General features: G+C 39.5%; 1 protein-coding gene across 1 annotated transcript in view; it reads right to left on the bottom strand.

The window, feature by feature from the left end:
* Positions 1-221: 221 nt before the first annotated feature.
* kaznb (kazrin, periplakin interacting protein b) overlaps positions 222-19057 on the bottom strand; it is a 69154-nt gene continuing 50318 nt past the window's right edge. Inside the window, exons 3-8 of the mRNA XM_083938882.1 lie at positions 10194-10385; positions 7168-7304; positions 6386-6556; positions 4005-4185; positions 3717-3850; positions 222-2239 (exon numbers count right to left, since the gene is read on the bottom strand). Coding sequence (XP_083795008.1) covers positions 2069-2239; positions 3717-3850; positions 4005-4185; positions 6386-6556; positions 7168-7304; positions 10194-10385 — 986 coding nt within the window. The 3' untranslated portion in view covers positions 222-2068. The remainder of the gene's footprint in view (positions 2240-3716; positions 3851-4004; positions 4186-6385; positions 6557-7167; positions 7305-10193; positions 10386-19057) is intronic.

Genomic DNA, 19057 nt, shown 5'->3' with positions numbered 1-19057 from the left:
ACAGCTGGTAATCACAGATGAGGAGTTACTCACTGGCAGGAGAGAGTTGCCATTAGAAATGGCAGGAGGAGAGGGAGAGACACGTTAGACTGGGACACAAGAACAAGATTACTCATGGAACAGAAAACTGCCACATAGGATGTATTCAGTTACTAGTTTTATTTTTAAAATAAGATTTCATTTCAATTATAATTCATTTTTGAAAATGCTAAAACCTCCTCAACATCTGGCTGCAACAGCTGCAGCAGATAAATATGTGAAGTTACCTCTTCTTTGTCTTTTTTTCTTGTTAAATAAAATACTTGAATAGATTTAATCCTTTATGGAACAGCTCCTTAATTACAAAGCATTTAACATAGAGTTATTAGAGCCACATTTTCAAGAAATGAGGGGGGGTTCTATATAAAGCAAAAAACAAAAAACAAGCAAAAAAATAAAAGGGGCCGTGCATTCATAATGCAAGGAAAGATAACTCGGTCAAGGGAAACACAGGAGCAACACAGGTTTGTGGAGATTATTAATTTGATTGGCAATGAATGAACATCTAATCAAAGCAACATAGAGGGATCATGCAGGTGTTTAATGCACATTCCTTCGTCTCATATTGGCACGTTAGATAGCTCTCAGTAAGAAATGTGTCAGACATAAACAATGTTACGATGCTAATGCTAACAGTGACAGAATGATACACAGATTTTCTAGAGATGAGTGTTTCACCCTTGGCACTTGCACATGGTTTCGACAGTAGGAGAGAAGTGTTCCTGAATATGTGTCACTGTTAATCTTTTGTTTGTGTTTTCTGATCTGTGAACTTACTTCTTTAAGGAAGATTGACTATAAAAACCCTTGTTGGCCAGTTGTTATTTTTAATAATTAATAATATTATTTCTAGCATACAATGGGTGAGAAAGCCTTGATGAAAAAACCCCTGCTGCCCAAATTGTGATATGTTTAAATTCTATGCGCCAGCATTTGTGAAATGAACACGATGGAAATCCTGTACCAACAAGTGCTGCAGGGATGACATATTTTTGTGGGCCAACACGAAAGTTAGCATCACCTTGTTTCCCGCAACAAAAAAACCAATGTGATTTTTCTATTCTATTTGGGATCATTGCAGAATATTAGCTCTGTGGCAAAGTGAAGTTGATGATACTTGCACAGAAGATAATCTCTACATCATTTTAGAAATGTGAATGCATTAGTCAGTATTAAAAAAGCTAATGTTAGGCTGTAAACAACTTTCGATGCCACCACCACTAGTTTAGTCACATGTTAGCAACCACCTTTTTTAAGATACGTAAAAGCTTTAAAATTCACGAGTGGCATATCTACTGATGTATTTTACGCTGTAGAACAAAATGTGAAAATCTCTTTGTGTTTACTACAGACCTTATTTTAGGCATCTAACCAGAAACCTCTAGACAAGGGAACCAGAAGTGCAAAATTCTGACTAATTTCTGCAGCACCTTATTTAAAACACCTGAATTTAAGTAAACTCCAAGAGATCGTTTCTTTGTAAGCCAACCAGGTAATATCTCCCCTTTCATAATAAGCAATGAGCAGAATGTAAGATTGGGAATTATTAGAAACTTGTAAATCAATGATGCAAAGCATAATAAAAACAACTGTAAAGTAACAAAAGCCAAAAGACATTTACAGTAAAAACACTAGTTTCACAATAACGCCTATTAACATATGAACAGCAGTCCTTCAAGTCTCCAGTTATAAAAAAACGTAAAACATTAAGACATTTTGAAGATAATACAGCATAAACATGTCTACACATAATAATAACCCCATGTATTTATTTATATGCATGTAAACATATATACATATGCATACATGTACATCTATAAATATATATCTAATTTACAAACATACAATTTAAGGGTAATATACTGTACATTTATGGGGATAGCAGTCTCTTTTAGGCTTTTCTTTTAAAATGTACCCCCCTCCCCTCCAGACAAACCCCCACACACCACACTCTTTACACACAGTTAAAGCCAGGTGGATATCCACACAAATTTAACACACACACACACACAGGCTCACACACTCAGCATCACCAGTCGGCATCCTCCTCTATGTAATAATCAGGGGTGGCTGTACCATCAAACAGGCCGGGGTCCAGTGACTTGCGCTGCTTGCCTCGAGCGAACACCCGTGACAGGGATCCCAGAGTCATCTTCTCCTTCTTCTTCTTACGCTTCTGGTCCTCCAGATCCTCCATGGACTAAACGGGGCAGAGGAGACAAGAAGCTTGGCTTTGTGCTCTCATACAGCGGAGTTAAAGCAATGGTTCTTTAAATAGGTACATATGCTTATTCGCTTTCTTACGGAGAGTGAGAAGAGAAGTAAGATGTGAAGATTGATACGCTCATCTTTGTTCAAAAAATATAAAGCCATTGTGAACATCTAAGCTTGGCATTAAGGCTGGAAACCGAAGAAAACATCCAGCCTGGCTCTGTGCTTATGTCACAAAATCCAACTACAGCACCTCCAAAGTATAGGCGAGTTTGAATGGGACAAATTGTGAACAATATTGTTACATTACCTTATTGTCATGTAAAAAAGGAATACTAAATAAAAACTCTAATATGAAATATCAATAAATACTATGTGGTAGTCTCGCTTTGCCAGACTATTGCATGTTTTTTAAGCATAACATTGTTGCAACAGAGCAGATAATTGGCCTATTGGTAGTGAGAGCAACAAGTTAGCACATGAATGAGTGAATATTCAAAGATTTGAATATTAAGGTCCATCTTTACTATCTCCACAGCACTGCATCAGTGATGGACAATGGTCTGGCTGAACGAGTTAACATTCTGGTACAGGGGGGAATAATGCTCTGGTTTGTTTGTATTTCGTTGAACCAATCACAGTCTTAGCCCGGATGCAACAAGACTAACTATGCTGCAATTTGTAACCACAAAAACTCTATACCCATTATAATAAAATTAACACAGACATGCAAAAACCACTCCATCCGTCCTAAAAAAGGAGCCAGACACCAAGACTGAAAGGCACAAAACGACTCAGCTGAGTTGTTTGTAGTTGTTGTCTTGTTTCTCTTTATAGTTGATTAATTTCACTTCATACAGAAGTTCTGGTCTGAAGGGCCCTGGGCCTGTACCTGGTACTGTAGGCTCTGACTCTGGTAACATGGCCATCCCTGGCCACCCACGTGCCCCGCCTGATCTTAAACTCATTGATTTACATGTTATATCTTGTTTATTAAAAGAAAAAACAAAAGAAGAAACAAAACATGTTGTTTACAGGGGCTATGTGACAGACTACTTGGAGTCTCGGCTGATTGCCTGGCAACCTCCCGGTGGCAACAAGACTCAGGGAAAGTTACTGATCCAGTAAAGAATTAGTCCAGCAAATAAACCCCTGCAACACCAAAGCATGTTTTTACTCTTCGGTTTTTGTACCTTTTGGCAGAGCCAAGCTAGCAGTTTCCCTGTTTCCAGTCTCTGACTGTAGCTTTTTTCCGAGCAAGACAGCAAATAAGCGTATTTCCCAAAATGTCAAACTATTGCTTTAAAATGACTCACAGTATATTCAAAACAACATCCCCACCAAGACCACCAAGCAGGCAGGCCGACGCTCAGCAGAAAAGAGGGACAGACACAAACAGGAGAAGACAAAGAGGAGGGAGGTGTGGAGATGTGATTACTTGGTCGAGGGAGCCAGGCAGCTCTTACATTGCAGAGGGAGTGGGTCCGGTGGCGAGGTGAGTTGATGTCGCTGGGCGTGGATGAGCGGTCTCCATCGGCTGCCGAGGCGTCAGAGATGACAGAGGGCTGGCGAGAGTGGCAGGGGCTGATCCTGACCACAGCTAGACATGCCATACACACATATATTCACACACGTTGAAAAATACCCAGTTAGTATGAGAAACCTCCAGGGAACCCTCTGTTAGTATGTTTAGTCTGTAAAAGCAACACCAAGCAGCACAGAGACTGAGCGGCAGAGCAGATGAGAGAGCTTACCCTGTCTGTCCATTGTGTGTCCGTGGTAGAGGGTCTGTTGGCTCTGACGGATGGCGGCAGTGAGCGGCAGGTCGGCCTGCATCACCCACTCCTGACTGCCATTCACCACGGGCTCTGTAGGTATGGCCACTGAGTGGCGCTTCGGTACGTCTTTTGTCAAGGTGGCCAGAGACTGCTTCGCCTGTAAAAACACACAAGAAACACTCACTGAGCATAAACTGGAAGTAAAACACTTACATAGATACACAAACTGATTTTTATCTTAGTAACTGATTTTAAATGAATTACTATGTTTTTGATTTGTTTTTCATTTCTTAATCTGTGCAGCTTCATGTCTGTTATGCACTATGTAAAACACTTGAAATGTGCTATATAAATAAACATCTTGTCTAGAATATGTGTACATCTACACCACAATAGTTGTAATTGGATCTTGATAGCTAAAATTAAACAAGCAGTATTCTATGTTTTCTTACTTTCAACCAATCCCATGAAAAGAGCCTAACTAACAATGAATTGATCTTTATAAGTCCCTTCTGTGTAGCCTGAAGCCTGATATTTCTTATTCCTCTGTACTATAAAGCTCCATTGTTTTGCAAAGACTATTAAAAAACACACGGTTGCTCTGGGCGACATGATCCTTCATTATTTGCACTATAGTTTATTTTTAGTTAATCCCACATTACTGTTGCAGTACATACGCAGTAGTTGCCTTGGAACTTTTGAAATTCCACTCCGTTGTGTTTACTCATTCGTCTAGCATCACGACATGAAACAGCAGCTTCTCGGATGAAAAAGTAATCGACCAATTAGTGCACCGGGGAGGTTGTGGTGGTGGTGGTGGGAGGGGGGTGTGTCTGTGTATGTGTGTGTGTGACTAACACAGCTGTCAAGGGGCACATTCAATCGCTATTGTTTCCTGTTTACTTGAAACACTGTTAAATGGGGTGCAACAGGCTTTAAGGTAAGTTTTCTCCCGTTTGATGGGTGTGTCAGAGGTGTCCCCCAATCAGCAGTGACATGTCTGTAAGCTTGTGGTATTAAAAAGGCAATGCGCTTGCGTACAATAACAGGGTACCAAAGCACCAGTTTAGATAAACATTTTGCTACGTTTTGTCAGTGCTGAACACACTCATGGTGTGTCTACATAGACAGCATGTCTTCACCAAACATTAAAATTTGTATCATCCATTATAGCGAAACTACACCAGCTCTTTATCACTAAAACGAGGGAATAAGCAACGAGTGAGCGAGGGGCTCTGGGTGCTCTGTCGACACACCTTTCATCTGCAAACACTGCACATACTGCAATGACACAATCTTGGTTAAAAATCAGCAACATTTCTGGCAAAACCAGTACTGTATATTGGTATGGCTCCACATCAGTGTATACTTTCAATAACATTAAATTCATGCGGACACAGTGGTCAGATTGGTCACGGAAATTAGTTTGAGTGGAGGAAATGTCAGACTCACGATGGATACGGATTGCAACGAGTTAAGAATTCTGTCTGTTATCAGGCAAACTCACTTGAGCACCAAATGTGTGTTAATCTGCTGAAAATCGTCCCCAACAAATACATCATCTACTGAGTAATGTTTGTTAAAAACTAAAAGCTAACTGTTTACACACTATTTACGTCTTTAGCAAAAATGAATTGGCTTGAGGTTGAGAGCAACAGGAGGGTAGGGAAAGGTGTTGAGAAATAGAGTGACACGTTGTTGGTTTTGGTAATTTCATGGATTTTTTGACGACATCAAAAAAACTGAATAACAGCAGCTCTACCCTTTGAAGTTAGCCAACAGGCAATATTTCAACACAGCACATTCAAAACTGTCCATTTCTGTGCCAGGTTTATACATATTTGATGTTTCCCTCAGGGTTTTATTAGTGGAAACCTCTGATAAGGCATTTCTTAGTGGAAGAAGCAACAGTTGTAAAAAATAAGATTTTAAAAAGAGAAAAGAGAAAGTAGAAGGCTTTTTGTGGCTTGGTTGCGTTACAGTGATGCAGCTCTGATGTACCAACAAATCTGATCTGTCATGCAGCTTGATGTTAGGATCTGTGGGTGGTTGTGACTGAGAGAGGGGAGCGAAATTAACCTCCCAGGCACAGACACAGCAACACAGTTGAAAAAAAAGGCTTGGATGTCTTCTTCTGGAAGCCGGGAGAAAGAATTAATGCTTTGAGAGAGGGAAGGGATGAGGATATAAGGCAGAGCAGCTTACTGCTGTGTCTGAACTGATACGAATAGGATTGCAAACCCCAACCTTGTTTGCAAGTGTGCCATAAACACCAGATAATGATGCTATGGTGACACTATTGTGCTTGAGTTATTACTTCCACAAAGTTGTGACTGTTTGTGTGCACGGTGACTCACCATGGTGAGCTCAGCCTCCAGTTCTTTGACTCTGTTCTCCTTCATGTCCATCTGAGAACGCAGGATGTTGGCCTGTTCTGTGGCTTCTTTGGTCTGCCTCCTCAGGTCCCACTTTTCTCTCTCCAGCATGTCCTTCTCCTTTGCCAGAGCTTTCACTGCATCCTCACTCTCCTGGAGAACATGCACACACAAAGACAAGGTTAATCCTCGCCAAGCTCGCTTTGAACGATCAGTGCTCGACATTTGAGCCATGAAGCGTATCAGAGCTACATTCTGTGTTATAACCCATTTCAAAACTGTATCTTTAAAAAGGGTGGATACACGATTTTCGCAGTGGCACACATCACAGACATCAATGTTCAACATGATCAATAACACTTTACATTAATTCCCCCTATTTATGAGTAGTATACAAACATTTAATAAAAGGTTTATGATACAATATAATGTGTTTGTGGACAAGTAAAAAGACATTAAGGTACATCATTTGTCTACAATTAAACCAATGAAGACACATCTTAGATCATTACAACTGTGTTTTACTATATTTAAATGTAATAATCTGTTTGCACGCCAGTCTCCACTTATGGCAACCATCAAACAAGCTATAGTTGTTGGCAAATACATTATAAACACTGCTTACAACTACTTTATAGTCAGTTATAAAGAATTTTTTAAAACACTGATATATGGCTTATAAAGGTGGACTGTATTAACATTTCTAACCGGCCCACATATACACCAATAAAGTGTATATATTTGCAGTAAGTTAATACTGATACCTTTCGGTGTTGGTCGTAGTTGCGTATGAAGTCTCGCAGCTGGTCTTCCCTGCTCTCCAGTGTTGTGTACAGCTGCTGCATCTGACTCGACAAGTCAGACTTCTCTACTTTTAGACGCTTGCGGTCGGCTTTCATAGCTGCAACACAGACAAACACATTTACACAATGAGCAGCATTTTATCAGCCAATTTTACTAACAACAACAAACTAAACACATACTGTATATGTTAGTGAGATTTGCTGCCTCTTAATCAGAAACAACGCTTTGCAATTGCGGCAGGGAGCCACTAGGTGACACTGTGCCTTCTGTTAATGAGAGGCTGCAACTGATGTTTATTTTTTCTCAGAAAGCTTTATGTAATCTTCCTAAAAGATAAGTGTCACGGTAGCACTTATTCAGTCATGCATTTAACGGTTTCAGCTGGCGCGTGGAGACTCTGTTGGCTCATCTCGGAAAAGACCAATTGGATCTGATTTCTTTCAACTTCATTCTCTTGCAGAGGAAACTCAGCAGCCATGATGCAAAAAATAATAACAATGCTCTGTGGAGAGTTTGTGCTTGATGGAGTAGCGAGAGCGGAACCTGTACTTTTCATAGCTGCACCCGTGTCATTCAGGAGGCATTCCTCCTAACAACATTCATGTTTTACACTCAACATTCAAACCTGTTTTGCAGCAGTTACACAACACACTTTACAAGCTTGCAGTTTACCACCTGCATCCCAGAGCAGGCGAGAGAACCAAGCAAAGCAATAGTGTTAAACTAAACTAAAGCAATTACAATTAATGTAATGTTTTTACTCTCCTCTATAAGATGGGAACTGTTGAACTGCATTATGATGTGATTTGTTGTCAAACAAGAAAAGAAAACAATCCAGTACTACACAATCAGCCTTGCATTCCAGTCGACATCAATATACCACATTAATAATTCAGAGTAAAGCTTCTATCACATGATTGATGGTTGTTAATAAAATGAGGTGAACCTGGAGTCTACTTGGCTGCTCATCAAGGGCAACGCCCATTGATGGAACAATGTTGAAACACATTCACAATTACAGTATCTCTTTTCGTTCCTCTTAAAAAAAAGATTGACATGAAGGATCAAGTTTCTCTGTAAACTGTTGTAATTTGTGTGCACACATTTCATACCTTTGGCACATACAAGACAAAGAGATCAAATTGATTTCCCCTCAGTCTCCATTTTTTATAGGCACAACTTTTCTTTTTTCGTTTGTTTAGATGTCATATGGACTAAACCACAACTGTGTACATCCGTGATGATGAAGTATTTAATTTAATAAAGACTATTGTAAAAAGTGAGATTTCCATGACATGCCATTTTAGATAGTAAAGCAGGTTGAGGTGCTATATAAATAGTGTGAAAGTATCAAAACACTCAGTCCACAGAGAAATGCACACAGCCCGTATTCAGAAATTGACTTTTAACAAGTCGTCAGGTCTTCTGTAGGGATGTGATGTCACAACTGTACTATATACAGGTAAAGAAGTGCTGCAATGACGGAGCAGAGACACCAAGGGTGCAGATGCGGAAGCCCCGTACACTGACCGATGAGAGCAGACTGGGCTTTTTCAGGAGGGAGTCTTAAAGAGACAGGCACTAAAGACAAAGCTTTTCAGACTGAGGGGGAATACAGGTTCAGACAGACAGTTGAGACAGGTGAGAAGAATAATGTGTTCTTTGAACATTAAAGCATGTTCAAGAAACCCAAAATACAAACATAAACCTGAAAATGAGCATAATGTGGGACCCATAATCTATACCCAATGTTAAAACTGGAAGCTATATAGGTCTGGAAGAAGAAAAATAAGGTTTATAATGGATTGTAACATATTTGAAAATGAGCTTTGCTTTGCTTTTTTGTTTGTTTTGAGTTGGCTGTTCACATAGACTCAGAACATCATCTGGGGCATGTGTTTGATTTGCAAAATAGAAATATAGTGTTATGTTTGTTCAAATCTGTTGTTCATGAAAATAGTCAGTCCTGTTTGTTGTACATAAATCAATAAACATATGTTGGTCCAGTTAGAACAACATACTTCAATTGCAAACTTTGTTAGCTTTCGAGCAAACTCATTTGAAGGAAGCAGACTCAGTGGACGTATTTTGATCTAACTGTTTGGCATCCTTGACATCAAGGGTAAGAAATGTACATTGTAACATAACTGTGAGAATGTATAGATTTCAATTCATGAAATGGGAAGTCAAATGGGTCAAATCAAGCAATCTAGTTAAGAGTCGTGGTAAATAACCGCAGACAACAGCTCTGACGTAATTCCTTTGCACATGCGGCCGGACCAGCTATCAAAACAAACAAACAAACAGATTACAAAACACACAGATGGAGAATGACTTCATTCCCTGCTCAAGACGGCATAACTCCATCATGTCTTTACATAGCAAATATTTGTTTGCCTCTATATTAATGTTCTGCATGTTGAGTACAGCCCCTTTAAATTTGAACGTGTCTATAACTTTCATACTTGATGGCCGTTTTATAAACAGAATAGCTGGTATGTAGTAGTGGTATGTTGGCAATCACCCCTTAGCTGTGATATAATCACAACATACCACACCCTGTTGTGAGCTATTGCTTAAATGAAACATTTACTGTAAGTTAGCCAGTTACTCTGAGAAAATCTGGGAGATGAAGAAAAAAAGTATTTCATCAGGATTGTAGCATTTATTTCTTTCTTTTAATATTCAGCAAATCATTTCTTTTGTTTAATTATGTTATTATGTTATGTGTTTTGTGGTTTTGTAAATTAATAAGTGTTAACAGAAGCAGGCTCACTGTCCCTATATATAACTACGAAAAGAAATGCACAGTATATTGTGTGTATTCCACACATAGAAATTATTTTTCTTTGGTGAGTTAAAGTGTCACAACATATTCTGGCTTGATGGAAAATTGAAAGGGCGAAACTTTCAACTAAAAGCTCAGTCAGCTGTTGGAAAGAAGGGACTCTGCTGGATTAGGTGTGACTGTGACGGCTCCTGTGACCTTGTAAGGCCTCCTTGGCACGGTCCAACTCCTGCTCCTTGTCACCCAGCTGCACACGGAGCTCGGTGGCTGAGAGAAGATTGGCAGAGCAGCCTCCCTGGGTCTCCTCCAGGTCCTTGCTCAACATGTCCTTCATTTGCCTCAGCAGGTGGACTTCCTCTTGAAGCTGGGCCACCTCCTCACGCAACAACACTGAGGGAGAGAGAGACAGAGTTTTGGAATTTAGAGTATGCAGAAGAGGAGTGAGGTTAGGGTTAGGGTTAGGGTTAGGGGTTAGGGTTAGGGTTAGGGTTAGAGGTTAGGGTTAGGGTTAGGGTTAGTGAGGAGGAAAATTAAGGGAAAAAGACACAAGAAGGAATAAAATAAAGGGAAAAGGAAAAAAGGAAATTAAGAAAACATTATTAAACACATTCAATTAAAGAAAGAGGGTCTGTATCAGTGGTGGAAGTGCATTCACTCAAGTACTTTACTTAAACACAATTTTGAGATACTTATACTTATTATTATTCTACTTACTATTATATCTGTTATTATAATATTATTATTAATATTTCCATTTTGTGCTTTGTACTTCTACTCCACTACGTATCAGAGGCACATATTGTAAATCTCTGCTACATTCATTTGACAGCTTTAACTTTTTACAGATTTAGATTAATACAAAATATAATTAATATTCAACAGCAACTTTTACATTATTATGTATTATTATAGATTACATTACTTGCCTAAAGTAAAACTAGCTCCACTTTTACCAGGTAAAATATAAATAATATATTATATTATAAACAATATACAGTAATATTTATTATTCTTAAACTGGCCTTTCTGCATTAAGAATACTTTTACTTTTGGTACTTTTGATGTTAATACTCAAGTAAAATTCTAAATGCAGGTCTTTTACTGGTAACAGAGTGTTTCTACAGTGTGCTATTACTACTTTGACTTAAGTAAAAGATCTGAATCCTTCTTCCACCACTAGTGATTATGCAGCACATCATAAAATATGCACTCAAGTCAACACATCAAACCCTCCTCAGGACACACAGCTCCCCCTCAGCAGTTGCCACAGGGGTTTTATAGATTCAGATAAATGCTGAGTGACAGACTCAGGCCTGCGAGGGTATCGGGTAAGTGAGAGACAACAGACCGATAAGACTTAAAATATCAGCGACACACGCTCGAGCCGTGCTCCTCAGTGTGATGTTTTCCATCCGCTGTAAAACATCTCTCAACCCCTCAGGGAGAACAGGCAAACAAACAGGAGCAGGAAACTAAGGAGAGGACACAGTGAACTGAGGAGGCAACTAACAGACAGGAGCTGGTGGACACGTTCGCAAAACAACAGGACAGAAAAGATGAAATGGATTAGAAGAGGTCTTTCAAGGGTTAAATTTGAGTGAGAGAGGGGATAGCCACACCAGCAACAGATCAACTATATGTCATAATAATTTATACTGCACACATAAGGGCAGGTTTGTTACAGAAGAATAGATATTTTCCATTAGAATAAGACAATGACAAGCAGAAGAAGCCACAATATTCCGCTCCTGATACATCTGTAATTCAGCAGCTAAACCCTTTAATAAATCTCAAAACCCTACCATCAAAGAATAAAAGTAGAATAGTGGTTCATAAGAAAATTAACTATTTTGATTGAGTAATTCATCATCTTCTCAAATATGCAGATTATGAAGAGAAGCACATTGATTTAAATAATTTCCCCCTCGGATTATTAAAGTATTTCTAAATCTGATTCTGGTTCTGATCAATTGATTTAAAAAATAGTTGACAGATAAATCAATAATGAAAACAATCATGAGTTGTATCCATAAACAAGACTAATAAACTGACAAGAGGCTACAGCCAAGCTTGCATCGCTTGATGCTGTAATCAATCAACCTTTATTTGTACAACATCTTTCATGCAGTTCAAAGTGCTCAGATGACTGACAAGACAACAAAACATAACAAGTTAAGATCATAAAAACAACAGATAGGATAGATAAAGTATTGTAGCAATTCAACAATTTGAGACCGATTTCTGCAAGACGATAAAAATTATGAAAATTGACGCTGTAATGCTCATTTTAACAACAGTTGGATAAAAAATTTAGCCCAGGATTGTTTTGAGAAATAACTGTCCAGAGGACAGAGCCAGAATTCAACTCAAATATAGCCCTTGTTTTAATGGAGAACCCCTATAAACACCCAGTTATTACATGAGAAACATTTAATTAGAAATGAATTAGAAATTTGACTGAATGATGGAGCTAGATAAAACCTCTGGGGACCAACAAAGTCACCCAAATTATAATTTATCCTATAGCTGTCGAGACACTTCACTCTGAACCACAAATGTCAACCTGCTAGTGGAGTTACAGGAAATGTCAACGGATGACCAACATCAGTAGGTTTCATCCTCAGGGGACTATGAATTATCTGCACAAGATTTCACCGCAATTCATCTAAGAGTTATTGAGTTATTTCAGTCTGGATCAAACAGGTGGAACCGATGAGGACAAACATTTCCAATCTCAGAGGCAGGCTGCTAGCGTGGCAGAAAAATGCATGAGTAAAAAAAGTAGTGTGTGCCCTTAATGTTATGCAGATCCCTACAAGACTCCATTTAAATGCATGTTTTTAAGTGTGCATACAACAAAGTATGTATGTATGTGCGCACATGTGTGCAACTGAGAGAGAAAAAGATGCTCCGCAGGCCTGCAGCTTGACGTTGTGGGGCTGCAGCAGCTCCGATAAGAGAGGAAGGGACACTCCATCAGTCTTTGTCGACTCAGGACTATGGAAACACGCCGGGCAGTTCTGTGCTGCATGTGACAAAAAGAGTTTGTTTCCCTGACAGAGCAATCATTTACGGCCTTCTTGCAGCATAAATCCGCTTATTCATCGGTTTACCTACAGGCGCTCCTATATTTGTCGCAGGGAGCCCAGCTGCTGCTTTTGATGCCACTGGACAGAAGCATTTTTTATGTGCTTTATTGTGTTCAGCTTAATCTGCAACTCTAAACAGGCTGTTTAAATTAACAGCTGCTCTTGCTGTGAAGTGAAGGTTGATCTACTCTTGTCTTTGGCAGGCACTGCAGTTGTGTTAGCAGATAATCTGTTACTTACAGTGATTCTCAAATTAACTAATGACCGACAGATTCTACGACTATTTCACCGTCTTAGTTTAATGTATCTGTCATTTGACTTTGAGTCAATTAAAAACTGTTAGAATTGTGTCTTGAGGAGAATTTACAGTGGATTTAGTGTAATGAACACCGTATTTTTCCCAAATCCAATTTACAATAATTTCCAGCATCGTCCCCTCCCTCAATAATATATACTGACCCATGGGTAAACACAACCACAAGGGTTTTTCTTTCAGCTTTCTTATATCAAATCGGGGGTTAAATTGAAACAAAATTAAACTTCCAGAGATCTTCCAATATTCCTCATATTTGTGGCCATTTTACATTAAAGAATCATGTGGACACACAAACGAAGCGGCTTCACTGTACTCTGACTTGAGTTAAAGCTGCACCTATGGTACCGACAGACACAACCCATCTACCTTTAGATAACATACCTACACGTACACTGTCTCATGCAATCTAAAAAGCTATTAAAATTGACAGGAGTCATATAAACTGTACACTGCAATCTGTGTGCTGTTATCCCTTGTGTGGTTTCTGCAGTGAGCTCCGTCTTGCTAGTAGAGTTGCCCACTCCGCTTCTTCTTTGTATTCAGCAGTGGCCCATTCTATTAACTTCTCATCCAAGCCTGATTAGAGCGTCCATCAAAGACAGTCAGGACCAAGCCCTCCCTCTCAGTCACCCACTTTTTTCCCCAACCACACACACAAACACTCACGCACGCACGCACGCACGCACGCACGCACACACACACACACACACACACACACATGCGCGTGCGCACACACACACACACACACACACACACACACACACACACACACACACACACACACACACACACACACACACACACACACACACACACAGAGCTTGGAAGGGGTGTATAGTGGCTGTTGGCTCATGATTAGCTTTGCTTTCTGCTTGGAGAGAGGAAGTGGGGGCTGTGGATTGACAGTTTAAGACCTGAACTAGTCTCCTATGAAGCGTATTGAGGATTAAAGTGGAGCTATTTATATACATGAATAATCAAAAATGCTTAATGTGTGCTGTTTTGGAGTATTGAGTTTGGTTGAGAAGTTCAATCTAAAGTTATTGCTCTTGTTGTAAAAAAAAATCTATTTTAAAATTAGTTTCACACCAACTATTCTCGTGCTCCAGCAACTGTTTGGCTCTCATCATTAAATCCAATCAGGCAACTTTACAGCAAGTTTCATGAGTAGGTTTGTCTGGTCTGAACCAGAGACTTCCTAGATTAAGTTTAGCATTGTGAGCTTGTTTTGACAATAAAGCTTTCAGGGTCATTACCAGCCGTGACACTGATGTTTGTATTGTTTTCACCTCATTTCCACCATGATTGCTTCACAACAGCTCAAGATACAGTCCAAAGGTTCTACAGGAATGTAGTTGAAGTCAAATGAAGACCCAGTTCAAAGATGGGTGTGGTCCGAGAAAGGGCTCCGGAAGTAGAGAGGTAGTAAGCAGAGAACAAACAAAACTAAAACTATCTGTGTGGTTAGATACCTCTAAAGGGAAGTGAGAATTTTTTTTTTTTTTTTAATTTGGGTGACCCTTTAACCTAATTACAACTTCCTCTAAGACATAATGAAAGGCACTGGTTCAATGGACCATAGTCTATTTGAAAGCAAAACCATGAATAATATGGAATGACTGAGATGGGGGTCAAAACGAAGTGACAGCAGCCAACTGTTCTGCCCTGAGGAGTTATCGTGTGCACGGCTGACACTTTTCTACCTCGGCCTCCCTGACAATTCAAATCTGTATAATTTTAGTTAGCACAGTGGTTCCGCTCAGCTATTTCTGTCCAACACAAAGTCAGCGGCGACGTTGCTGTCTTTCTCTCTCCTCTAATCTCTCAGGTACAGTAACTGATAGTTGCATAACAAAGGTCATACACAATTTTACAACTTTACTGCCGAACAGCTCAGTCATAACTGTCTTCTTAAAGCCATGTGTTTAATAGAAGACTCCTGTGAATGACCAAAGCATATTAACACTGTCTTGCTGGACACTGGAGAAGTCAAGAGCATGAAACACATCTTCAACCCATGTGCTTCATCTTGAAATACCTGCTGAACATCCATGCTGAATTTCCCTTTTAAACCAGGAGCTTTAACTCCTTCCTACACTGTTAAATTCTTAGAATGTTTCATATTTCTCGCAGCAGTACTGACCTTGTAAACAACCATATAACATTTACACACACTGCAGCTGCAGTGTGACGGACAGGTAAAGGTTGGACGGGAGGGCTGCTCGGGCTGGTTTAACAGCTTCACCAAGGAACAAAGCTGTTAGAAAGTCACTGTTCAAGAGGGGGGAAGAAGGAGGGGAATTGGAGCTAATCTATGAAAACAGTAATGGCTTTCTACAGAAAGTGCCTTTTTTGCAGATATTTTCTGCAGGGGGTGCAACTAATATAGCAGGACATCAAAGCAATGTCATTTAATGGCACATTTCTCACACAAATTACATGTAGAAAATAATTAAATCAGGTAGGGACACCAATATCAAAGTTTTCTTTAAACAAAATTACATGACAAATGTTCACTGGGGGTTTAAAAAAACAGCAATACAACAAAAGCTTTTCTGCAACTCCCTGATATGAGCAGAGCAGTTTCAAACAACCATGAGGGTCTTTAAAAAGCTCCATGAAAGCCCTTCAGAGGCTCTTCCTTATTAATACATTTTGCAGAGAAAGAACCATTGAAAACATCACAAACGTGTTTCCCAAGACAGCATCCTGCACAGAGGCTTCCTGTGAAATGGGAACATTACGTAAGTTGTGAGTACCTGCAATGCAGGTAATTGTGTTGACTCAAGCTGTCATCCTGCCTGAGGGGAAGCAAGCCACCGCCATGTCTCTGTAACGACTTGTGAGCTAAATGATACGGTGACCACTTGAACAAAGTAGCTCCTACTTATGTTTACCTCAGTGACACAATAGGTCATATCTTCCTAACTTTCATACCTCAGTGACTCATTTAGAAATGTTTAGATGTTTTAATGTTCAAAAAACACATTATTTTTCTCATACTGTCTGTCCGAATATACCTGTATTCACCATCTGTATGAAACTCTCTAAGCGCCTGTCTCTTTAAGACCCCCTCCTGAAAAAGTCCAGTCTGCTCTGATTGGTCAGAGTTTCCGCTCTCAGCGTCTGCACTGTCATTACAGTAGGAAATCCACAGTAGCGGCACTTTCTACCTGTATATACTAGTATAATTGTGCCATCACAACCCTACAGAAGTCCTGACAGCTCGTCTAAAGACACAGTTTCTGAATACAGGCTGTGTGCATTTCTCTGTGGATTGACCGTTTTGACACTTTCACAGTATTTATACAGCACCTGGACCTGCTTTATGATAAAAAAAGACATGGAAATGGAAATCTTACTTTTTAGAATATGTGACCTTCTACGTATGCAAGCTTTATGTGTCGAGTCCTGCACCGTAAAAAACTGAATTAAAGATAAACACAAACAAATATATACCAACAACTGCAAGAACTGCAACATGTTGATGTTTACTCTCTCCATGCACAAATATAATTTCCTTACTGTTAATTAAAATAATCTTGGTCTAATGAATACAGGCATCAGACCAAGAAAATGCACATCTTCTACATGCATGGTTAATCTATTGCATATTGTGTTCTTTTGCAATTCATCAAATACAGACAAATTGAGTGGATGAGGCAGGGATAACAAGCCAACACACTCCAAAGTCACATGTAAACTGTTTGGAGAGGGAACATCAGCAGGAAAACAGAAGCTTTGGCATCATATATGTAATATTATCTCATTGACTACAAGTTATACTCATTATATTAGTCTGTGCAGTGAAGGGTTTTCCCCTGCTGGATTAATAGATTTTTGTTGGTGTGGGCGTGTATGTGTACAGTATGTGTGTGTTTGTGAGTTTGTTTTGGTCCGCTCACAGCTGTCTATTACTGCAGTGTATTATGAGAGGAGCATATATGTCTGCTGAGCTCTGGCCTCCACTAATTACAGTATAAAGATTAGTTGAGATTGCTCTTGGAGAAGACAGCGGTCTGCTTTAGCTCTTGATTAAACCCATCATGCAGGTAGCTCTATAACCTTGACAGGCAGGAAAAAATAGAGCGTGGATGAACCGTAACAAACACTGTAGCTGTGTATTGACGATAAGTGTGCCATTAACTCATTTTATTACTAATCTAGGTTGCATTAGAGTGCTTCCTGATATGACACTGTCTGTCTCAAGAGAATGAAGCTGCACAGGAGAGACTATGTTTATTATAGTACGGAGAGAAAACACAAATCATCTATTTCAAGGTACAGCACGCCCTGATGTCTCAAACCTTATCTTTTGTTCTGAGCCAAGCTAGTGACACGGCTCTAGGGATGGCAGTGTTGATCTGTCCCTCCACCTCTTTGGTCAAGACTTAAATAGGATTTTCATACATTTTTGTACAGACATTCATGGTGCCCAGAGAAGGAAATCTCACAACTTTGATGATCTTCTGACTTTTCCTCTAGCCATAAGGTTCACAGGTGTAGATTTAGTTGAAATGTCTCACCAACATTTAGATGGATTGTCGTGACATTTGATAAAGATTTGGACGGATAAGTAAAAGGTAAAAGGTAAAAAACAATGCCAGTGTTGCTGTCATGGTTGGTAACAACTCTTGTACAACTAGTCCAAACTTTGTTAATCTGATACATTTTCTCACCAGAAACATCATATGATCCTTGAGCACACTGTTTATAGATATCCAGATAAAAAGGCAAGGCAAAATATTTGTTAAGGATTTATGAAAGAAAAGCATCGAATCAGCTCGAAAGAGAGAGAAAAGAACACTGTGACCGAGAAGCTTCATAAATAAACGCATTAATTCTGTCAGTTGCTACCTGCTGAGTCTCAAATCCCGGGGAGGCCGGGTGGGTGTATGGGTGGGTGGCAGAGGTAGGCTGCAGCGATTAGCGTTGTTTAAAAAAGAAAAAAATTGCCAGGACTTGATTTAGCATCTGCATTGTTAATTTGTGCTAGTCACAGGAGGAACCTGGTGCAGTAATGGAACAGAGATTGTATAGACCTGTGTGGGTTGTATGGTTTCAGATTTGACATACTTATGTTGCAAACAGCACTGACAAGCCTCCATCTTATGTAGCTACCATGAGAGAAAAAACCCCAACAAAAAACAGGAGCAAACACCTTATTCCTCATGCATCAACACTGTATTTTCTGCATTCTGAAAAGCCTTTCATGTAAGGGTCAGGTAAATTTCCTACTCAGGGTATTACACTGCCTCTCTATAATACATACAGGCATAAATAATGCATGGTGCTGGCTCTCAAACCTACCTGACCAGAGCATTCACCACTTAATTCAATGTGGTCTGCAGACAAAACATCCCTCTCCACTTCAGTACATCCATAAAATTCTAATATACAATATATGTTGATCATTTGATAATTTTCCCTCTAAAAGATATTTTAAACGCAAATATGTTTGAAGCGTTATGTGTCCTGCATAATGATTACATTATATGTGTGTGATGTGTCTGTAAACTGCATCTGTACAGGTTTGCAAGTGCGGGTATACAGTATTTATGGGGAATAGCTCCCATTAATTAATTGCACATGGGTTTACATTACAACCGAGGCCAGCGCAAGGATGCCAAGTGCAGATCAGCTGTAATTGATTCACA

Source organism: Echiichthys vipera, assembly GCF_963691815.1.
Source record: "Echiichthys vipera genome assembly, chromosome: X".
In the NCBI taxonomy this organism is placed as follows: domain Eukaryota; kingdom Metazoa; phylum Chordata; class Actinopteri; order Perciformes; family Trachinidae; genus Echiichthys; species Echiichthys vipera.
This window is presented reverse-complemented; position numbering and strand designations above follow the sequence as displayed.